This window comes from Melopsittacus undulatus, chromosome 4, assembly GCF_012275295.1.
Source record: "Melopsittacus undulatus isolate bMelUnd1 chromosome 4, bMelUnd1.mat.Z, whole genome shotgun sequence".
NCBI lineage: Eukaryota > Metazoa > Chordata > Aves > Psittaciformes > Psittaculidae > Melopsittacus > Melopsittacus undulatus.
The window spans coordinates 90,184,418-90,209,174 of NC_047530.1; the positions used below are offsets into that span (position 1 = coordinate 90,184,418).

The 24,757-nt window shown below is 35.4% G+C and overlaps 1 protein-coding gene across 6 annotated transcripts in view; it reads left to right on the plus strand.

Annotated features, from left to right (window-relative positions):
• PPP3CB (protein phosphatase 3 catalytic subunit beta) overlaps positions 1-24,757 on the plus strand; it is a 48,486-nt gene that overhangs the window by 2,115 nt on the left and 21,614 nt on the right. For all 6 annotated transcript variants that reach the window (XR_004549550.1, XM_034061760.1, XM_034061761.1 and 3 more), the window contains exons 2-9: positions 10,241-10,441; positions 12,572-12,696; positions 15,827-15,938; positions 16,815-16,960; positions 21,025-21,164; positions 21,261-21,338; positions 21,438-21,532; positions 23,037-23,162. Coding sequence is in view for 5 of the 6 variants with exons in the window: in XM_034061760.1 (XP_033917651.1) it covers positions 10,241-10,441; positions 12,572-12,696; positions 15,827-15,938; positions 16,815-16,960; positions 21,025-21,164; positions 21,261-21,338; positions 21,438-21,532; positions 23,037-23,162 (1,023 nt within the window). In the remaining variant the exon portion in view is untranslated. The remainder of the gene's footprint in view (positions 1-10,240; positions 10,442-12,571; positions 12,697-15,826; positions 15,939-16,814; positions 16,961-21,024; positions 21,165-21,260; positions 21,339-21,437; positions 21,533-23,036; positions 23,163-24,757) is intronic.

A 24,757-nucleotide genomic window follows, 5' to 3' on the forward strand; every position in this document is an offset into this window, starting at 1 on the left:
ACAGCTTCATCTGACATAGTTACAACCAGTTAAATGTTAGTGTAGCAGCATTTCTCTATTCCTTCTGTTGACCTGTCCTGTCCGTGCCTCTCGTGCTGAATCACTGGCTTCTGGAGAAAGCCTGGACAGCTGTGCCAAGCTATCTGTGTTCCTGATATGAAGGACAGGGTGGTTTGGTTCCCCCACCCCCCATTAGGTACAGTGCAGTTGGAAATAACGTTTTTTGTACAGTGACTCCAGAGATGCAAGGTTGCAGGTTATGTCAGTGCTGGTTGGGAATATCTTCACAACATATATATGTTAAAACCATGTTAAAATGTGACAGCTGTCACATCCCTGTTCGCCAATAGATGTGTTGCCTCTTCCATACAAAGAAATGATCACCGTACTCTTGCCTGTATTACGATGAATAGATTACAGATACGGCGATACTTTCTTAAGGTGGGCCCTCTGCTTTTGTCAAGGCACCATTGCATACTAAAGGACACCAAAGTGTTAACTTTATAGACTGGAATTGTGTGGACCAGGCATGCTGGTGGAACTGCTAAGACAACAGTTCAGATGATTGCGTAATATCTTATACTTTTAACTTCTCTGATGCTCATTGCAGAAGTTGCTTCTTTTTTCCCCTAAGTGTCCACTTGTTTATTGATAATTATTGGTTTTTATTTACTGTAATAAGGTTTGGGGATTTTTTTAGGGTCATTTTTAAACATATTTTGTTTAATGTGAACTGTTCGGGGGGGGGGCTGGGGGAAGCAAGAAAGTGTTCTGCAAATACTATTTGTGTGTGTGTGTGAGCTCTGTTCCCAAGAAAAAAAAAAACCATCCTTGGGGCACCCAGGCTTTCTTCCTCTCTTTTCTGAGACATTTCATTTATAGTGTCTTAAGTCCTTGAGAAAAGCTACAGAGAAAAATGTAGTAATGTTATCTGGTGTGTCTCTATGGGTCCATATTTCAGCTTTTATGCTCTCCATATACTAGGTCTTTTTAGGAGGAAATGTGAATTCAGGACTTAATGCCTCCTGGTGTTTGCATTGTTTCATCTCTTGCTTTTATTTTAGCTTTGCCTCCTTCCTCTGTTACTGGAAGAGGGGAAGAATAGCTATTACATTTCAGAGGCCATGAGAAATTAAATCCGTTATCACTAATAATATATGTTGGTAGAAGTGGGCAAGAGATACTCAAGAAAAAATGGTTACATTATTGTATAATCAGTAACTTTTCTAATAAGGAAGGATAATAATTAGGATGTGTCCCTCTTTGTATTTTGACCTGTATATTTAACAATTAGTGGGAAGTGCATATATCTAGAAAAAAATCTGAAATATTATCAGGTGTAATGTTCATATTAGGCGTATATAATACACATGATAATGGCTTTAAATATGCAGTCTGAAACAATCTAACTGTGTTGGTCTGGCATACCTTCCCAAGTATGAATTGTATCATCAGATTGGTTGCTTTTAAAATGTATAGAAAGCTCAAAATTTTCTCTTCATGGTGTAAGCAATTTGTCTAAGCAATTTGTACTTGCAAAGTTTCCTATTAATTAATGGTTGGCTGTGAAATTGAAATGTCTGAAGTCAATTTTTGGCATTTGGTTCCAAAAGGTGTCTTATGGTGAGGTTTTTGTTACTGCGTTTTTTAAATAGAGATGAGAAAATGAACCTGTCATCCTCATTCACTGCTTTGTGAGACACCCTCTTCAGCTTTAAAAGATGATAGTGTCTCGTGGAAGATAGCAGTTTCCTTTGTTATGCTCTGTCAAAATCACGGGGAGGAAATAGTATCTTTTTTCTTTAAACTGCTGTTGATATCTGCTGTATGTGGTGCTTTGGGGCTTGGGTTTGCCTCTCTTTGTGAATGATAATTGACCTTTCAGTGCATATGACTTTTATACTATAATTTTGTCAATGTAGTGTATCTTTTCTACCAAAACAACTGTTTTGCTATTTTGTAGTGAAGGAAAAAGAAGTGCTTCTAAGTTCAGTTTGATAGAGTCGTCCTTGGCATGGTAGGGATGAGCCTTCATTGGCTTTCCTTTCAGGGCAAAGCATCAGGGCTTCTTTGACCCACCTGTGGGTAGCTACCCCATGAAGTTGTGCTTGGAAGTACTCTATCTTCATGGTATTGTGCTTTGCCCACTACAAGTGCTACTAGGTTTTTGGAAGCAATCCACAGGACCTTGTTGTGTTGAACTAATGGATACTTTGTGCTAAATTTGGAGATCATGTCTGTTCTTCTGGAAATGGGAGGCTTTGGTATTCCTTTGTTTTGGAGGAAAGTCATTATAGAATCTGACTAACAGTCATTGTTGCTATTAAGTGGTAGCTCATTGAAACAACTCTTCAGAGAACTGCGAAGAGAAGTAACTCATATCCTTCAGCAGGGTCCTAAATTAAGACGTTAATAACTACTTTTTAACAGTGATTTCCATGTAGGAGATAAAGAAATCATCGCAGAAATCATCACAACTTCAGCATTCAGAGACTGGTAAGAAAACCAACCAAACAAAAAAAAACAAACCAAAACCCAACAGGTAAATGGATAAATGCTTACAGGCAGCATGAAGGCTGTTTTAAAAATATTATAAGGCACTTAGAAAGCCTTTATGCTGCTGGTGAGAAATGATTCTGAAATGATCCAGAAGAGCAGCAGGGTAAAGAGAGTATTTAAAAGTCATACTTTAAAAAAAAAAATAACCACAATTTTGTTTTGGAAGAGACAATGGAATGAAGCTGAATTCTGACAAGTAAATGCTTGACTGGCCTTACATACTTTGTTTTGAGAGAATGGTTAAAATTAATAAATTTTAAAATAACAAGAAGAAAACCCCCCAAAACCCATCCAAAAATGGAAGTCTGCCTTAACTTCAGTAGGGCAAATTGGCAGTTGAGGCTTGGGAAGGTAAGGCCAGAGCAGAAAAATCTGGTGACTACTTACATGTGTGTTTATTGCTTGAGGAATTAAGGACACTTCCATACATGAGTCAGTCCTATTGTTGAATGGGACCAAAGAATTGTCTCATTGAAATGTAAGTGGTTTCAGAACATATCAACAAAACAGATTTTCAAAAAATATCCCAGGACCAGAAGATATTTGTCCAGTGGCTCTAAAGGAATTCTTTTGGGGTTTTTGGGTGCAAAATTGCTGGTTTATTTTCCATAGCCTGCAGCATAACTCATCTTCTGAGCCTGAGAGATGGCACACAGCAGCATTTTTTTAATAAATTCTAGACTGAAATGAGAACTGTAGATCAGTAAGTTTAATTTAAACAGACTCATAGCACTTGTAAGAAAGAGTGGGCTAACTATGCCCCTGGGGAAATACGGTATAAAAGAGGAGTTGGTACAGTTTTTATAGATGGAAAACAAGAGAAATTGTTAGAATATTTTGGAGGAGGCAATTAGCTGATTGATCCAGCCAAAACTATTCATTAGGTTCCTCTATCAGAGTCTTTAATGTAAGCAAAAGAGAAAATATCCTCTTTTGGATCAAAATTGGTAAAGATTAGATGTTATTAGGTTATAAACTTTCATAGTTGAGTGAGGTTAACATCTGTCATCTGGGCTCTTTAAATGTGTTGATAAGTTAATGAGAAAACGAGGTGAATGGCAAATAGTAGCACTTACTCAGGATGGTAAACTCAGAGATGTTTCAGATAGCTCTTGTTAGACCAAGTGCCTGGGCAAAGAAATTGCAGGAGATGCTGTTCTAATAAAGGCAGAGTAGACTCCACAAGGAGGAAAAGATAATTTTTGCTTAAATGTAGAGGGTAGTGAACTTGGGAAAGAAACATTAGGGTCTGTATGGATAATATTATGAAAATATTAGTACAGTGGCAGTCAAACAGGCTGAGAGGAATTTAAGGAATATTAGAAGATCAGTTTAGAAAACAGAGAATACACCATCATGCCATTCTATGCCTCCTGTGTTATATGTGCATGTTGAACAGCAGCATGTAATTTTCGTACCTTTTCCTGATTTTCTTCTTTATCTAAAGATATGTTCAGAGGCACTGACTGCCTATCATGGAAGGTGGATCAACAAAGATGAGAAATCTGTGACTTGGAAAGGGGATAGTTAAGTAGGGGGTTGAGCTAGATACTGCTTACACCATGGATGATGTTTAATGGAAGAGTTGAATAGGAAACAGTTACAGTTCTTGTCTCTCTGTGAAAAGGAGAAATGCAGTACTGACCAGAATTTTCCAGAAATGAATATAAAGGAAAGGTAAAATACTTCTTCATTTAATATGTAATTAATTTGTGGAATTCCTGGTGGTAAGATGCAGTGGAAGCAAAAATGATGGAAGTGTCTGTTCAGGATCTGGACAAAATCAGGAAGTTCTTCACTGACAGTGTGGTGAAGCACAGGAACAGGTTGCCCAGAGAAGTTGTGGCTGCCCCATTCCTGGAAATGTTGAAGGCCAGATTGAATGGGTCTTTGAACAACCTGGTTTAGTGAAGGTGTCCCTGCCCATGGCAGGGGTTTGCAATAGATGATCTTTAAAGTCCCTTCCAACCCTAACCATTCTATGATTCTATGATACATGGTAAGGATAAACTAAGCAGTTCCTGCAGTGCCTTTATAGGGTTTCAGAGTTTACAGGGTCATTTTTCCTTGCTTCTAGAATGCTTGTTAATATAGCTTGCAGCATGCATTTGAGTGAACTTGAGTGAAGGGATAGATTTGTGGCATTTATGAAAAATACCGTAATTCACAAGAAACTGACTTTGCTGAATTTGTTCTTTCTTGCTTGGGATGAATAGGATAACTTTCATCTTTTGACAACTGATTGTAGCTTTCTGAGTCGAGTAGACACTGCTGTGTATTTGTGCTTAACTAATATTTTCAAGGTTCCTGGTCCATAGACCATCTGGGATGTCTTTATGCTGTTTCTTTTCAAATCTGTTCTTCCAAATGCGGGAGGATAATTGGCTATATTCTGTCTTCGTAGCAGTCATGTGTGCTACATCTCTTTCTTCTGTAGAGATGTTGGCAGAAGCATGAAAACTCCAGGGACAGACTGAAATGACAATACATAGACAGCAATGCATTTATAAAACCAAAGCCCACAAAACTTGACCAAATGACAGAAAACATACAGACAACTGTGCTGTCTTGGTAATAAGCCTGCTGACAAAAGGAAGGAGACTGGCCTATTTTTTCACAGAGCAACATGGTTGTATTGATATATGATATCACTTAGTGGAGACAAACATTATATACTGTTTCACGTATAAATACCACCAAAGCTACAAATTCATTACAATGTCTGTGTTTAGTAACCTTGATAATGTGAGCTGAGACTATCTGTGAAATCAAAACTACTCTTGAAACAGAAAATGAAATCTGGGACATGGAACATGATTTTACAGCCAAACAGTTCATTAAACATATCATGGACCTCTGGTTATAGGGGAAAAATGGCTTGTTTTCTTTCACTGTCAGAGAAGAAAAATTATATAAGTTTTAAGGTCTTAAGAGCAGAAAAGACTTTGCTTGTGCAAGTACAGTACTTTGTACAGTTGATCCCTGATACTTACCATTAGTCTAGAGGTTTTGATCTCATCTTTTTTCATGAGCCTATTCCAACAGATTGTCTCTGATACAAGCCATATTTAACCAAGTTTATTAAAATAGGCATATATGTCAGTGTGGTTTAAATTTACAGTATCTACATGTAAGATTTCATTAGCAGCTACTGTTGCACTTGGTTACTAGGCAATGTGAGATCTGCTTTGGGTCTGAAAGTAGTGTGTTTATGTTAGTTGCCATAATGCACCTCTCACCAGGGATTATTGTACTGGGTAAACGTGCCATGCTAATTTAGTTTTCTGATTTTGAACCTTTTTACAGTGTGTTGTGAATTTATTCAGATTGGTGCTAACTTTTGGATCTCTGTAGCATGCTTATTCTAAGGTGTAAGTACACCTAGAGATTTCTAGAAAGTCAGTGTAGAACTAGGTTTAGAGGTTTTGCAGTTGATATCTCTGTTTTAAGTACTAGTGCAGTATAAAGGTAAGGTGATTTTTTTTTCCTCTTTGTAAATGGGTATACAAATAGTAATAAAAAACAATCCCAAAAGCTGCTTACTGTTTGGTTTTGTTTGTTTGTTTGCTTGGTTTTTTTTCCAGCATTACTGTTAAGAATTTTGAATGTGCAATCATGATGTGCTATCTTTGTTACTACTATGCTTTTACTAATAAGATATGTTATTTTGTGCAACAATATTTTTTTTTGAGATTCATCCCTAAATGCTTTCCTATTGCTTAGCTTTGCTGGGAATGGAAGAAGGGAATCCTTTAATGACCAACACCATGTTATTTCCTTAGGGCAATTCCTCTTAATTACCATTCCGTTACAGTCCCAAGAGCTCAGGTTATGCACAAAGACTTTGAAACATGAATTATATTTCTGTCTTGGAACACATTATGCTGCAATTCTTTTTCCTTAGGCTATAACATTCTATTACTGCTTCATCAAAGGTTTCATTAAACCCTTTAGTTTGCAGAAATTGTGTATATGCTTCAGAAATTATAATTCTTAACCTATTAAAAGATGTTATTTGTAATATTTTTCAAAGGTGTGAGCTCTAATATAGTGTTAACTATTGTTAAGACAAAAATTAAAGTATAAAATGGAAAGAAACATTTTTATAGTGTTTCTGTATTCAGCTGGATGATGCAGATAAAATCTTTTGCCACATTTTAGTCTGTCTTCTCTGAAGATTATTCTAAGAAAAAAAATCCTTCTTGAGCAATAGGAAAATACATGAATTTTGTGAAAAAGATTTTGTTAAACTCTGAGGAACTAGTTGTAAGACTTACTTTTTTCATGAGGTAAATATAACTTTATGGATGCTTAACTACTTCTGATACTACATTCATTGGTTTTGGACATTACAGATAACTCCTAGGTATACAGAGTTTCTAATTCGAATCTTTATAAGAATAGTAATTAAAATAATCTGAGTCAGCTCTTTCCAGGCACTGGACAGAAACATTGTTTTTTATAGCCTCCAAGAAAATGTGTAACTTTCTAGACAAACTCCAAGCTGTAGTTTCTTAAAATGGGCAGAATTGAGTACAAATTTGATCTGAAATACAGTACATGGACATAAGAAATTTTTTAAGCGAAGAAAATTTCATCTGCCATGTGCTTGAAACCCCTGAAATATTTCTGAACTGTCATAAGGAAGAGGTCAATACCATATTTCTGAGCTCTGCAGCCATTGGTAGATGTAAGAAGTCAGGAATGATTTGGGCATTAGAGACTGAAGAACAGGTGTTCATTTCACCTCAACAGACCATTCTTTACCACAGCCTGCATCTACCAAAAAAAACTTCAGAAAGAAAAAAGGGTCATCTTTCACTTAAGTACATCATTATCTAGGAATAGTGCTAGAACTAATGAAGTGCAGTTCCTACAAAACTGTGTCTTGGAGGTGATTGACTTTGGTTCTGGGAAGGTATGATTTCTAATACTTTTACAAAAATTAAAGCAGAAGAAATCTACTTCTTGAATTGTCTGGTCTCTCATAAAAGGATGAGATCAACTCTGCTGCTGAAAGCAGTTTTGGGCCCACAAATAATACGTTAAAAAAGTGGGAGAAGAAATGGCCTAAAACAGATTTATGCCCAGATTAATATAAAATTCTGAGTAATGCAAAAATAACATGAAGAGAATATGAAGATCGCAAAGTCAAGTTCAAAAAACCAGTAAATGCTGGAATTGATATTTTCATGGTCATAATTAAGTGTGTCTAAAAATAAGTTAAATTTATCATGTTGGAACAATGGATTTCTCTTTTCAGAGACAGATTTATGTTTTTAAACAATTGTTGTGCATGGAACAGACATGGTTATCCTTTGATTTCTTAAATATGTTAAGTTTATTAACATTTGGACTACATGGAATTTTAACACTTCCAAATGAAACTTTAATCATTGCTAGAAGAGTCTGGAAGAACAGGCATGTAATTTCTTTCCTGTTAATAAAATACTGTATGTCCAAAAATAAGGTGCCAAATTTGTTCTAAACTGCAGAGACACATTTTTCAGCTTTTTCTGTCTTTTATAAGAGGAAGAACATACAATTCTCCAGTTTATATTCTAGTATAATTTAATTTCAGCGAATATATGGGTGTGATCTAGGCAGTAGATATTTTATTCATAGGTTTTTATTATTGCATAAAACAGAAGGGTAGCAATTTGCTGGTAATCTAGAAGTCAATTTAAAGGAAGTAAATGATTGGTTTAGTATTTCAGTATTTAAGCATTGATTTTTGGAATGTAAAGCTTAAAATAGTTAAGTATGAATAAGCTGTCTACAGGTGCATTCATACTGCTAGTTCTTATCTTTGAATAGGTATGTTTCTCTAATTTTTGTTTTTTAACGTATTTGAAATAATATTTAAATGTAGTGTAGGTGAATGATTCTGCTCTTTTTTTTTTTTTCAATTCTTTCAATAGCAGTATGCTTTGGTAGGGACGTGTCAGATGAGTTTCATTTCCTGGAATCTAGCAGGAGTGCAATGATATTCTGATGCACTGCTTAGTGGCAATTTTGATGTATCCTCTTCCACATCCCACATTTGTATTTCATTTGTAACTGAATTAACACTGTCTGAATTCATATAAGCTGCTGCTGGTCATCAAATGTGCTGTCTGGGCAGTTGCTGAGCCTGGTGTTGTCCCCAGCATCACACCTGCTCTACTTCTTTGAGATATGGATCACACCTTGACATGCAAGCCAGGATCCAAGTAGTTCTTGTACTTCCATTAATTTCTAAAGTTGTGTGTAGGATATGAACAGCCTCTACTAAAATTCAGTCTTTTTAGAGACAGCGCAACAGGGAAATAAGGAAAACAAGATCAGAGAAGGAATTTGAACCTAAAGTGGCAATGTTGTAGGCTCAAAAAAATTTTTTTTTTTCTGGCAGCATAAAACTTGTTAGGCTGCTTAGTCAGTGGTTTGACAAAATTTCAAACTGGCAGAATCCACCCTGGCACTTTCTGCTGTTCAGTGGCCATCAGCACTAATGCTACTCTCCCTTCATCTTCTTCATTAATGCTGTCATAGACTTCTGTTAGAGTCCCCCTTAGTTTTCATGAGTTTAGGCTGAAGTTAGTCTAGTTATTCCTGAAGAAAATAAAATCTAACTTTTTGATTTCCATTGTTGTCTCTTGAATCTTTCCTGATTCTTCTCCTTTTTTTTTTTTTTTTTTAATAAGTTGGACAAACCGGAGTTGCATAGTAGATTTATCAGTGGCACAATTACTTCTTTTTTTCATTTACTAATAATTCTTCATATTCAGTTTTCTGGGTTTTGTTGACTTGTCAGCATCAAGTATTTTCCTAGAACTATAGAAAAGACCTTGCTTCTGAATAGTAATAATAATTTTATAATCTGTGATTTTTATATGTAAAGTCAGGATTGATTTCATTAATTTTCATGTATTTTTATTCAATATCTCATATTTTGCTAAGCCACTCAGTAGCATGGGCGATAGCTCTTCAGAGCCTACCGTGTTCTTCATTGTCTGGAATATTTACTGTCACCTAGATGCTACATCACTGCCATTATTTACCTTCTTTTCAGTGTAATTTATGAATTTATTAAATAGCAAGGTTCTAGTGGGAGTCCTCTAATAATGTTTTTTTTTTCCAGGTGCTGGCTGTTACCTCCTTTTATATCTAGTCCTTTAAACATTATTGTATCCTTTACTTGCTAGCTTTGGATTTGTTTAGGTGGGTTTTTTTGGTTGGTTGGTTGGGGATTTTTGGTGTTTTGAGTAGGGTGTGTGTGACACTTTAATGATGGAAATAAGTAATTTCAAATTGCCTTTTGCAAGTCTGAATGCATATGAAATGGATCTCCTGCATCCTTGATAATTGTTGAGTCCTTCAGAGAATGGCAGTATATTGGAGAGAGAGATGTGTCCCTTTGCAAAAGCAGTTTTGACTCTTCCAGATGTTTTACATATTAATATGTCTTCTAGCTCTTGTTTTATAGTTTACAAATTCACACATTCTAGATGCCAATTTTTAAAATATACATACACAGATGGCACTGTTCCATCTGGCTTTTAATGATGGCATCAAGTTGGTTCATTGAAAGACAAATTTGCTACTTTGGATAGCAGCTATTCCATGACAGATCCAAGCCTAGATGGAGTATATTTTTAAAACGGCATTGTTGCAACTAGTGTTTCTTCTTTTTAAATTTTAGCTGTCCCTTTTCCACCAACGCATCGCTTGACATCTGAAGAAGTGTTTGACACAGATGGAAGACCAAGAGTTGACATTTTGAAGAACCACTTGATAAAAGAGGGTCGAGTAGATGAAGAAATTGCACTTAGAATCATCAATGAGGGTGCTGCAATATTACGGAGGGAAAAAACTATGATAGAAGTTGAAGCGCCAATTACAGGTAATATTTCTATATAATTTCACTCATAAATAAATTTGAAAAAAAGACAGGTATTTTCAGTAGTTGAGTTCATCATTGCTAAAATAGAATTTCTGTATAGTCATTGAATTATCCCTCCCAACTGTATTTGCTTAACAATACTCAAATGGTCTGAAAAAATAGGCTGCACATTAATTTTCACAATGAAGTCAATAAACCTATTGGAAAAAGATAGTGTGATTGCTATTAAAATGACAAAACAGAAAATACTTTAATGTTGATGAATTACGGATTACTAATTCCTGCAGTATTGTAAGTGGAAATAAAGATATCTACCTGCTATAGAAAAATGAACTCGGAATTATCCTAAAGTCTAAAGATGTGGAGAGAAGCTAATTGCTGTAGTTCGAAGCAAATACTGTGAACTGGAATTCTTAGTGAAAATACACCTTTGCAGTTCCTCTGTAGATGAGACTCATGACTGCATGTGAAGCCATGTCCTTGTGAGGGTAGTAGTACTGGAAAGTGTTGAAAGATTGTTCTAGCATTTTTAATGTGCTAGGACCACATCCACTGTGATACAAGACAGACTAGTGGGGGGAGTGGGGGTGAGTGTTCATGGTTTGACTATTTGAATTTCTGCTTGACCTAGTGAAAGGTGGAGCAGGTGTTCTTTAGTACTTTTATATAGAAACAATCCAGACTGGTAGAAGATCACTGATGTTGCATATCTGTTATTTACGGTAATGAAAGTAGATTTCATTTATGCATTCAAATCAGATTTTCTTTGATGTGAATGTATTTTCTTCTAAATGGACCTCTGTAAAATTTATGTCTGAAAGCTTCTTTTAGTGCATCACCTTGCTTTCACTTGTTAATATCAGGTAAATGAAAACACATTATTACTGCAATTTATTTGTTTTTAAATAAGTGGTTGAAAGGGTGGAAACCAGTAAGTGAATGTCTGAATGCAGAGTCTTTTGAAGCTCCAGATAAAACTAGTTACCGTATGTTTAGAATTTATGTATTTCTGTTTATTCAGGTAGTTACCCAGAGCTACTGGTTAATTAGCAGCTGAAAAAGAAGGAAAGTTCTTGCAGTGTTTCAGTAGAAATCTTAACAAAAGTGACATAAAAGGGGATGCATTCCATTTAGCCTAATACTTTGTAGTCATGATGACAAATGGTCTGCTCCGAGGGAATAACAATCCTGTCTGTGGTGTGCCATATCCAGTACTTCCTTCGAAAATTAGAACAACCTTTTTTTTTTCCACAAAAAAAATTTACTGATAAACTCTGAGACGTCAGAAGATGCTATTCATCAGTTGTTCAGTGACATTTTGCTTCAGTGGAAGGCACAATCTCTCTAATTCCTGTTGTTATCAGCAATCCCTCCTGCAGAAGCAAGAAGACAGCTCCTGGCTTCTGTTGAGCTGGGAATTCCTGTGGGAATGAGGAGTTAGGAGCAGTTCTCTTCCAATATTTTTTTAAATTTCTATTTCTTTATTTTTTGAATTGTGAGATGACCTGGCTTTGTTGTATGTTCTTCAAAGTCTTCCCATCTGCTATCTTTGGCACTTCTGCCTTAGGTTGCTGACCACTGGTCTTGTCCTGTCTCATATTCTAAAAACACAAGAAAAATCCACTGTTGAAACAGTGAACATGATTATTTGAAGGAGAAAAGTAACTGAGCAAAGAGAAGATATGATGATATTAAAAGGTATGTTAGTCTGACATAGAAAAGAAAGCATATTCCCTGCTTTCCACATGGACACAGCAAATTGTTGCAAAGCAACAGGCATTTTCAAATATGCATACCAAGGAGAATTTAGGAAGATACCTAAGGGGCTGGGGAGGACAGTAAAGATCTGCTGACAGCTTTCAAGACTTCAATGCTCAGTGCTTTAAATGTCTTTGAAAAGTATTCCACAGTTTGCTAGACTGAGATGGGGCTGTCATCAGCATTGTTGCAGGTAGTGAGGACAGCATCTTGACAAAAAGCAAAGGGGGAAGCTTCAAAAATTTCTGTTATTCTTGCTTTATACCTGCCTCTCCTCTTAATTAGAAGTACTTTATAGCTCTTAACTATAACTTAATAACTTTTCCGTTAGACTTTTTTTTTAATTAATTTGAACAAAATTTTTGCTTGCAGTGTGTGGTGATATTCATGGCCAGTTCTTTGATCTAATGAAGCTGTTTGAAGTGGGAGGATCACCTGCTAACACAAGATACCTCTTCCTCGGTGACTATGTAGACAGAGGTTATTTTAGTATAGAGGTAACTGAATATATTAATCTGTTTTGTCCTAAATTTTTCTATAAGCACACTTTTATGAAGGTTTTCAAATGAAATTTTAGGTCTGCTTTAAGATGTGAATATGTTCTTCGTTGCTGTGCTTTCCTTTATGAGAGAGGCCTGCTCAGAGGAGGATATTGACCTGCCATTTGGACTGTCCTGTTGAAATCGACAGACTTACTCATTTTTCCTCCTCTTTCTTTAGTTAGTTTTTGAAAAGTTGAATTCTATAGCTTCATTATATATGATCCTGCTTCTCTGGAAATAGCCAGGAAGTTGGTTTTGTAGGTTTTTGGTAAACAGGTGAGTAATGACTGCAAAGTGTTTTAATTTATTATGGGTGTTTATTTGTGTAAAGTAGATTAATTTTCCTTATGTAATCAAATGGTTTTTTAATAATCATTAATATTTTTCTTTACTAAAATTCTGAGGGCGGTTACAGATATTCCCTAAGGATGACCTGTGTTTCTGCCATTAATTTTTCAGGTATTCTGAATTAAAATGCTTTTTTTATTTTTCAGCATGTTTGTGAAGTATGCTAAATTCCAGAGGTGCTCACATATTCATATCAATTAGTTTCAGAGTTAGGAATTTTAAGTTAACTATTCTTCTGGAGCCAGCTTGAGAAGTGCTTCAGCTTGGGGTCTCTTAATAGATACCAAATCTAATAGAGGGGCATAATGATTGAGATAGTACTTGGCAAGTTATGGTGTATGATACTTCATTTTTGTATTTAAATTATGCTGTTCTAGTAACATGTGTGGGTATATACTGTGAAGGGCACATACAGTGCCTTTTGTGGTTGTTAGGGATGGTAGACAAAAGGAGAGGCAGCAGGAATGATTGCCTCAAGTTCATTTATAAGGAAAAATTTCAAGAGACTTTCCCTGTTTATCAGTTTGATCTTCTTGTCCTGTTATTAATGATGACAAATAATGTAATTGTCCTTGAAAAGGACATTTATGTAGCAGCACTCTATGCTACTATATCAAAACATGGTATGAAAGCTTTTCAACCTTTACTTTTACAAAAAAACTTCTGTACAATGGATGTTCTTGAATTTCTTAAGAAGAAGAGGCTCAGGGTTTATTTGTCATTTAATTTTAATTCAGTTTTTAATATAATATTTGGCATGCTAGATGTACTTGTGGAACATGTAAAGATGTGTTAAATATACTCTTGAAACCACTCCAGGGTTCTTAAAAGGCTTGTCTTTCTTCGTTGAGATAATCTGCTCTCTTCTGCTGTGAGTGGTTCTTGGAACAGCAACGAAGTATATGTCAGATTATCCGAATAAAGTTGAATTGCTGCGAGTGCATGAAGGCGGGGCTACGCTTTGTGGTCCTGTTGAGAAAGCAAAACATAGTATGTGAAAATCAGCCATTTGTTCTCTGTTTTAACCTTAAAAAAAATCCTGCTTACATTTTTGTGTTAATTAACATTTAGGAGGTTTAAGTTGACCTCCAGGAGTTTTTGTATGTGGTTACTTTAAAATCGTTCGTAGAGATTGGAAGCATAATATACTTTTGGTAAAACTTTTGACGTTTCACAGCACAGGAAAGGTGAAATTTTCTAAAAATGTTCAAACAGTGAAATTTGATTTTTCACCATTAAATTTTCAATCAGTCTGTCCTGAAAAATCTGTAATTGCGCTGATATTTTAGTAATAACCCATGTCCAATTAAAAAATGTCTTTGCTCCTAATAGGAAAGATAATTATATGCTACTGTAATTGTATATAACAAACTGCTGGGGTCAAGATGGAGACTTTCACATAAGTGTGCAAGTTCTTTCTGTGCTGGAAGTATAAGGACATAAAAAATTCTGACATTAGTCTGCTTGCATTTGATAATAAAAAAAGAAATATGCCAATACAGCAAAAGGTAAAAAAATAAAAAAAAAGATCTTTTAATGCCTAATAGGTAACATGATTGAGAGTGTGTAAATCTGCTGTTTAATCAAATGTAGTACCCACTCATTGAAAGGAAGGGACTGTTTTGCTATTTTTCTGTTACATGTTTTCAAGGTTGACAACTCTTATAAATTTTTCATCCCAACTGACTTAACTAAAACAGTTCACAGTTGTAGAATCTGCCAAATTAATTCATGTATTCATTTGATGGTAAGCACTTGTTTTATAAGAAACTGATTATGCTTTCTGCTGGGAAACAGTTTTAAAGAGTCTGGGGACTTTGCAATATATTAGGATATTTTAGAGTTACAGAAGTGTTGGAAGGCGAATGATATCTTTAGAAAAATTACTATTTTGCATATTTTTACTAAGAAGATAAGAAAAATTCAGTAATTAGTTTAGCTAAACTTAACAGTAGAAGTCTTTGATATATTTCTCCATGTTTGCTGGGTTTTTAAAGTGTTCCTTGGTTTTCTTTCTTCCTTCATGCACTTGCTATCCTATGCAAAATAACTGTGAAGAATGATAGCTTCAGGGTACTCTTTTTGATTTAAGAACAATAATAGCAACTTGCAGGTGACTTCAGTGTAGTCCAAAACTTATGGGATTTTGAGATCTTTGTGCTCAGTTAAAAATACAAGAATCTCATATGAAATTTAAGAAATACAATTGGAGTATTGAACACTGAATAAATACCTGGCTTTCCCAATTTTTTCAGGAGAAAAAAAGTTTACTTTGTCCATTCAGAGTTTAAAAACAGTCTTCAAATTATACAAATGACTTAAATGTAAATAAATTTGTGATTGCCTTTTTTTTCCCTTCTTCAATGTCTGTCTGCTTTTCTTGTTATGCCAGTGTTTAGAATCATACAAAATCAGGTTTTAGGCACAAACATATACATTATTTGTCTAGATGAAAATGTTCTGTAGTATGATTCTGCTGAGTTTATTTTAACCACTGAGTGTCTGGTAAATATAAATATTTTTACAGCATTCTTTGTGGCTCTTCTTGAAAAAAATAAGTAATTTGCATAAGACATGTCTAGAACTGGACTCAGGAAGCAGTGCTGTATTTTAAAATGGTGCATTCAGCTGTACTTGCTTTTGAAGCTGTTAACCTTCTTGTTCATGTTTCTCAGTAATAATTTTTTAAGTTCTTATAAACCAGTGTATTTTACTGGATATCTTTGTTTTTCAACAGTGTGTGCTGTACTTATGGGTCCTGAAAATTCTCTACCCAAGCACATTATTTCTTTTGAGAGGCAACCATGAATGCAGACACCTAACAGAGTATTTTACCTTTAAGCAAGAATGTGAGTACTAAGAATGTAAAATTAGCTTCCAACCTGATGATCTGCAGTCTAATTTTGCTTGAGAGATGTTTGTCTTCTAGTTTAGTTAAGGTCTAGCAAACTTTTGCAGGACCCATTGACTTTGGTAGAATTGCTTACAGTTAAGCATGGTGTTGGGACTGCAAGTTATGTAGAACAGTGCTGTCCATAAAGATACATTGTAGACTAAATTTTGATCTATCAATCCCAGTTTTAAAATCCTGGAGAGAGGAAGGTTATTTTGCTGTCTTGGCTATAACTGAGAGTGCAAAGTAACATGCTGAGTAGCACTGTGAAGCCAGCAAAAAAACCCTACTGCTGAGTAATTTTTGCATGTGGAGAGTTGATTCGAACTGTACTAGTAAGATAACTCTTTGGTGCTCCTCCACTTGGAGCCTTGTGTAAGTATTGATCCAGTGATAAATGGATCATTTGCCCTGGTAAAACTGTCTTTGATGGAGGCAAAAGTGATGTAATCTATAAGCAGTTCTTAGCTTTTGCTGTAAATGAGAAATCATACACTTCTCAGTAGTATTTTACATGAAATGTGCTGTATAATTGTATAATACTAAATCTGTGATTTAAAAAAAAAAAACAAGAAAAAATATTTGTCCACACTTGAAATTGAAGAAGAAATGAAAAATGTTTATAGTTCTAGAATAGAATATTTAAGAAATGTGCTTGCTGTTGCAGTGTTTGGAAATGCTCATTTAAACCCCAAATATTCATTGCTTTGGGTTGGTTTTGGGGTTTTTTTTAAGCATTCACTTCAAGATTTGTTCGTATAAGTATGATCCACTAGATTACTTCTTCCATCTAATACATATTTCTTACTGATTTAAATCTTCTTTCTTGTAGGTAAAATAAAGTACTCGGAAAGAGTCTATGATGCCTGTATGGAAGCTTTTGATTGTCTCCCTCTTGCTGCTCTCTTAAATCAACAGTTTCTTTGTGTTCATGGTGGACTCTCACCAGAAATTAATACACTAGATGACATTAGGAGAGTGAGTATTCTGTGTATATGAAAATAAGTGAAAATACAGATGTTTATATGGTGCTACACAAAGTCATGTTTGTGAAATTGTCAGTGTATTGTTTTCTGTTCTTGTCTCTTTTGGAAGTGTAAACCAGGAACTGAAATGTAGTCTTACGTAGTATGACATTTAAAAACTCTTGGATTATTTAGTGTATTTTCCGTTAATCCATCTCCTTGGAACAGCTGGGACTATTACATTAAAAAAAACCCTCAAGAACTCCACATAGTTTCCTGAGACAGGTAGTACATATACAGAGCTTCATATCCAGTTGAAATAATGCTTTGTATTTCTTTCTAGGTAAAGGTAGTGTTCTCATGGCTTTCACAGCAAAACTCATTGAAGTTAATTGTAATCTTAAAATGGTTTGTTATATCAAACATATTTTATTCTTTTATTTCTTTGAATTTTTTGAATATTTCTTATATTTCTTTTGCAGTGTTTAATAGAAATTCAGATTGCTGCTTAAAATGGCAGATTTGGTAGGCATTTGAGTAACAGCTGTAGAGTGCTTCTCGCTGGTAAATGTGCTGAGTACATTGGTAAGAATGAAAACAAGTTTTAAAAATTATACAATTAAGACATAAAATAGTCATGTGCAATTTAAAGGGGAGAAGAGTGTGATGACACGAGGTATCTTTCTAGCAATTTGGTTTTAATTTGCATGGACTGCTGATGTCAGGTAAAGATTTATCAGATGGGAATTTTCAGATTGCTTTCCTTTTTGCATATTCCTTTTGACTTATTTTAGTTCACTTAACTGACATCTTAACTGCTGTGTTTGGGATTCAAAACTGTTCTTGTTATGATTAATAACAGCTGAAGAGTAACTGATGTCAGCTTAAAATATAAATATGTGGTTCTAAGAAACTTTGAAGTTATTGGTAAGGATGCAAGAAAAAAGTTGTTTATCCACATACGGAAGGAGTTACATGGGGACCTATTTAAAAAAAAGATCCAAATTTCAGAAGGAAAACCAAATTAGGAACATACCTTTTATACTATATAAGTATTGATGCCCATTTTGTCTTTTATCTTCATTTATAGTATTTCTCATTCTCTTAGAGACCTCATAGCAGCCTTTCAGTATCTGAAGGGGGCCTACAAGGATGCTGGAGAGGGACTGTTCACTAGGGGCTGTAGTGACAGGACAAGGGGTAATGGGTTCAAACTTAAACAGGAGAAGTTTAGATTGGATATAAGGAAGAAGTTCTTTACTGTAGGGGTGGTGAGGCACTGGAATGGGTTGTCCAGGGAGGTTGTGAATGCTCCATCCCTGTCTGTTGAGGGATGAGCCTTGGGTGACATGGTTTAGTGTTGAGGTGTCTGTGCCCATGGCAGGGTTTTGGAATGAGATGATCTTAAAGCCCTTTCCAATCCAAACCATTCTATGATTCTGTATACTTGAATATATTTGATAAAGGCTGTGCACTGCCAAGATTTCAGCTGAAACAAAATTCCAGGAACTGTGATTTTAAGCCTTGTGATCTATAAGGAGGGAAATGTCCAGAGAAGTTTATGAGCATTCTTAATTTAAAGGAAACACAGAATTTACTTCCTCATTTACAACAGATGGTTGTTCTTTTGTTTAGTTCTTGGTGATACTAAGGCTCAATCATCAAAGTGCCTTGAAATATATCAGGGTGCTACTGCAAACCTGTCTTTGTAATACCTTGCTTTCTTTCTATGGTCTGCTTAAATTTCCTTCAGTAGTATGTAAGATGACTGCCACTCTTCACTGGCCTTCATGTTGTTTTTAAGCCTTACTTTGTGATGATTCCCAGGAAAATTAGTACAGGTTAATTAAAACTGCTGTCTGTATCTTCAAGAATGTGAAGCTTCTGCAAAGGTCTTTTGCCTCAAAAGTAAAATAGTTTTAATTTGCTGTACCTTAATCTACTTCCAAGATTTTGCTACACCTGAATTTGAACATCCGTGTGGAGGTATGATGTACTCTAGTTTAGTAGCCCTGACTGGTTAATGCCTAGAAATTAATTTGGATTCTATGATCTTGTGGTACATATTAAAAATTACACTACCTATTTCTGTTTTAGCACCAGGTGTAGTGATTCCTGTTCTTGAATAAAATCGTCTTTCTCAGTTACCTTAATCATATTTAGAAATATGTTAAGCTAATTTGTGTTGAGATTCTGTTTTGCTGTAGTCACAACATATGAAGAAATAGCTGATCAGTAAGAAGTGTTTTGAATTGACTCGTGTCCTTTGCTAACTTTCTTGCTGTCCTGATGTAAAGAAACCCTTAAGTTGATTATTCTGATTTGATATATACAATCAGGGTTGAGTAGCTTGCAGTGACATTTCCTTAAAATTTTGAGATGTCTCGAGAACCATGCCAGTTGGTAAACTGTATAGTGAAGGAGACACTGATTTGATGTGTTTGTAAGTATGTTTGTTTTTTACAAACTGACCTCCATACTTCAAGATGTCAGCATCATTGTTCTAATGCTACGAGAAGGTGGTTTGGGAGAGAGGGTTGCTTATAGCAACCAAAACTTTATAACATCTCCACCCATTTAGCCAAAGTCATAAGAAAAATCCTTGAAGAAAACCCAAAGGAAATCCTAGGAATGCTTTATAGACTTTCAGCCTTCTGTATTGCAGGAAACATCAATTGGGAAACAGTTGAATCTTCTTTGTGTGAATGCTTCTGTTACTTTCTGCACCAAAATTTATTGCTGGAGGTTTAGAAACTTGATGGTTTAATCTACAGAAATTCAGGTACTTGCAGAAGTTGATGGACTGACTTCTTCAGTTTCTGGAAGAAATATTCCATACAGGGTTTATTGTCCAGTGTGGGAAATGTTAAACCACTGGATTTTTAATAATGAATAAATTCCAACAACAACTTCAGTTAATACCTGCCTTGCCATTATCTGGCAGGAATTTGTAAAGATCTGGACCTCTCCACTTATGTTACAGGTGGCAACCTTGGGAGCTCTGATTTTCCAGGGCACGAGAGAGCTTGGCACTACTGCTGGTTCCATATTTGAATGGATTCCTATGGACCGTTAGACTCAAATTCACCAGGTGCCCACCAAACCTCCCTTCGAACCTGTCATGAAGAGTTAAGTGTTTTTTAGTACCATCAAAGTCATCTTCTTTGGTGTGGGAGGTAAAGTGAGATAAATGCACTGTCCATCAAAGAACTGTTCCTACATTTCTTGGATAAAATCATCTTGTGAACAAACTCCAGCTACATAAAGAACAAATAAGCGTATATTGAATCTGGGATGTCTAATTTTATTTCTGGAACATCAGAGGTTGATTGACCGTTACTTATTAAGCAGGGTCTTTCCCTTTTAAGTTAACAAATGGGCTGTCCTCCTTACCTCTGCTGTTTTCACTGTGGTTACTAGGAAAGTTGCAGGCTGCTAAAACAGGTGTTTCCAAGTAGAAATCTGTAAAGCAGCAGCTAGAGAAAGAAAACAAAGACATCTCCCAAAATGTGTAATGGCCCATAGCTGAGAAATAAAGCCTGAATGAAAGACATCTGAGATGACTAAGCTAGTCGACTCTTCCATTTTGGTGTTTAAGGTTTTGTTTTAATTATCATTATTATTATGATAATTTCTTAAATTTATTTAGTCTCTTCTAGTCAGTGCTAATTATTCATGCTTTTCTTTTATAATTCCTGTTTCCTGTACTGTTTCTCTGCTAATTCCTGGCAGTGTCTCCAGATTGGTAGGTGTGGCATGTGCATGAAAAAGAACCATTTTGTTCCTTGTCTGTAACTTGACCTTGTATTACATATACCCATCAGTCTGTAATTTATCTCCCTTCTTTTTACAGCTAATAAATCTTATTGCTCTTAACAGGTTTGGTTCTTTGGGCATGTCTCTGCCTTATTTCATGAGGAGGAGAGGAAAAAATATACAGAAACAACTTCTCTTTTATACTGTGATTTATTGTAAAAATGTTTAGTATTGATGGATATGTAGTTTAATGTGTAAATGTGTAAAACTTACTGATTTAATATTCAAAGAATCTTTGTGCTGTTAACTTTTCTTTAACAGTTAGATAGATTCAAAGAGCCTCCAGCATTTGGACCAATGTGTGACTTATTGTGGTCAGATCCTTCAGAAGATTTTGGAAATGAAAATTCACAAGAGCATTTCAGCCACAATACAGTCAGAGGATGCTCATACTTTTATAGGTGAGAGTATGCTGTGACCTGTTTGATGTCTTGATGCTGACTCTTGCTGTGTATTTTAGATAATTTTGGTTACTCATAGCTGTTTTCATTTTGCAGCTATCCAGCGGTTTGTGAATTTTTGCAAAATAATAATTTGTTGTCAATCATTAGAGCACATGAAGCACAAGATGCAGGGTAAGTACTTTGTCTTGCAAGAAATTATTCACAGTGTAAAATAAAAACATATAACTGCTTATTGCTGTAAGATGTGAAATAATCTGTCTGGTTTTGCAGTTATAGAATGTACAGGAAAAGTCAAACTACAGGGTTCCCATCATTAATAACAATTTTTTCAGCGCCTAATTACCTGGATGTCTACAATAATAAAGGTAAGATCTTGTTATTAATAACTGTACGTAATAATAAAATAAAAATGTCTTGCTAGGTTAAGTCATCTGATATTAACAGGTTTTTGCCAGGAGGGCAAAAAGGAAGGAAACATTGATCAGAAGTCTATGGATAAGGTAGTTTATGCTGTGTATCACAGCTTCTGAGAGTCTGATTGAGATGGTACAGTGCCATAATGGAAAATCGAGAAAGAGCAAATAATGATCTAAATACCGATCACCACTGGAAATGTTATTAGGGAGGTGTAGGCTGGAAGGAATTAATATTTGTCCATCCTCTGCTTATGAGAGAGTTGCACAGGAGAAGCGTGCTTAATAGTGTGGAGATTTACAAGTCAGAATTACAGAGAAGAGCTTAGCTGTAAGTTAGTATTAGTCATAGATGAGAGCAAAGTTCAGCAACAGAAATAATTAAAAATAAAGTCTGCTGAAATTCAATTATGACATTAAAGTCTGTCGTTTAAAGTATGTGATGAGTGAATGATCTCCAAATGTTAAAATAGTGTTCCTTTGGAACCAGAACCTTCTTTCTATGAAATATGTGCATTTTTTTTGCCCAACCTCCAAAGAACCAGCTGCCAACCAACACCACTTATGTAGAGTGATTAGCTGTATAGAGGAAAAGGTAAGCTGTTGTTACTTGCACTGAAGGAGTAAAGGAGAAACAAAACTAGCTGCCACTGGCTTTTTACATCTTTTCACCATCTCTGTGGATATTGCATTTTGAGCATCCTTTTTCACATCAACTATTTTCAGTGTAGTGTAAGTGTGGAAAAGTGCAGTCAGTGCTTTAGAATGCTTGTATTTTGCTGTTCCGTTTCTCTCTGCTTCGCCTTCCTCCTGATCTGCTAGGTTTCTATGGTTTTACTTGAGGCAAGAGGTTATGGCCTAAAGATGTGCCATGGGAGGTTTAGATTGGATATTTGGAAAAATTTTTTCACTGAGAGGGTGCTCAGGCATTGGAACAGGCTGCCCAGGGAAGTGGTAGAATCACCATTTCTGGAAGTGTTTAGAAAACCTGTAGATGAGGCCCTTAGTGACATGGTTTAGTGGTAGACTTGGCAATCCTAGGGTAATGGTTTGACTTGATGATCTTAAAGGTCTTTTCCAACCTATTTGATTCTGTGATTCTAAGATTCTATATGAACTAAAAAACCTGAGTCTAGATATACTGGACATACTACTGTTCTGAGTTAGGATTTTGGTGCTGAAATTATACCATTTCAGGATCTTTTAAAGTCTTCATTCATTATAGCCCTATAATAGGGTAGTGCAGAGCTCTGTTGACATGTAACAGTGCCTTAAACTGCAACATGTGCAATAAAAATTCTAAGTTCTCCATTATAAATCTATGAAAGAGAGTGGAGTATCTCTGGGATTGTTTCGTCTATAGAGGAAAATAGAGCTAAAACAAACTTGTGCCTTTACATTTGTGGTACTTGCAAGTTTTAAACATTCTTTTCAAAATGTCTGAATTTTCTTTTAGCTGCTGTGTTAAAATATGAAAACAATGTGATGAATATTCGTCAGTTCAATTGTTCTCCTCATCCTTACTGGCTACCAAATTTTATGGATGTTTTTACATGGTCTTTGCCATTTGTTGGAGAAAAAGGTAAGCAAAAGCTACACGTCAGTGGGTATCTTTTCTGTTTCTCCCAGATTGATGTTGGGAAGATTTTATATTTTTTTAGATATATTTACCAATGAGAGATTAATTGCATGGGGTTTATGAAAAAGAGTATCTGTGTCTTTATCAGACAGAAGATTTGGTGAAGTTGTTAAACTGATTTGGAGGGGGGGTTGGTATGTGAAAATGCCGTTTCTGAGAAAGAATAGACTGAAATACAACGTGTTCTACAGGTTTGAGTTGTTTACTTCACCTGTTTTGGTCAAGATAGCTTAAGCTGCATCTAATAAAGCAGAGGGGTTAACAGTAATTATCAGTTCCATTGAGGGTGTATACATGCATTGATAAGTAGTACCTTTGAACTTTTGAATTAATGTATTACTAATCTTGTACAGTTACAGGTATAAACTATGTTGAGATGTTCATGTAAAATTATAACTTTCCTATATAGTTATAACAGATTGACCTTCATTAAAGATAACTTCTTCTATTATTATTTTACTTGTACAAAAGATAATTTAGTGTGATTTTTTTTAATTTTTTTTTCTCCTTATTTCCCCCATCTCTTTCCCTCCCCAGAGTTGCTAACTCTGAATCTGGGACACTGGGGCTCCAAGTAGTTTTCAGGGAAAAATCAATGAGGTTGGAGACTATTGGATCTGTTTAAAATCCTCTATGACAGAAACTGTTCTTTTTATAAAAGAGGTCTGGAAAGCTCTTTAAATTTCTTTGAGAAGTATTCTTGAGATGATATATTTGCAGTCATATAAACCTAGGATTCTAGATTTGTTTATATTGTCTTTAATGAACAGTTTAACACAAATAGTTTGGATACTTCTCAGTACGGTTCACCCACTCAACAGGTTATTTTATTATTAAACAGAGGGACCTCATATTTGAAAGATTTTTGTGTGTGTCTCATTTACCTGATGATGTAATAGATAACATTTTCAAGAACAAAGAGTTGGTACTTTTTATTTTGCCTTTTTTAATGCTGCTGGTAATGAAGCACCCAAGTACTGCTCATTGACTCACTGTATACTTAAGGTTGCTGGAATCATGGCCCTTGTAGTTTGCCTTTGGACAAGTACATGCTTTCAGTTTTGATGAGGATACAGTGTCAGTATTGTGTGGTCTGTGTTGAACAGATCAAAATCAAATGATTTTGGGGGTTTAGGATTTATTTTGTTTTTTTTTCAATGAAGTGGGGAGTAACTTCCAAGAATGGAGACAAATACCCTAGCAGGTAACACAGGAAGTATATGAATTAGTCATGAATAAATGTAGATAGCAATTTACAAGCTTTTTAACCATCTGACTGAACTTCTGGAATAGGTTTCTGAATACTCTAGTGGGAGGAGAAGTTTGGCTGTTTTAAGAAAGCCTGATATAAGTGAGCAAGGTCGATTGGCAGAACAGGGAGATTCCTGAAGAAAGAAAATGAAGCTTTCTGAGGCAAGCTTGTGTATCCACTCTATCAATATTTTTAAGGGGAGTTGAAAAAAACATGTAATTTGCATCGTATTTGTGTCATAATATTTCTCTGCTTTGGTGCTTCTGCTACATGCCTGCAGGTGCCA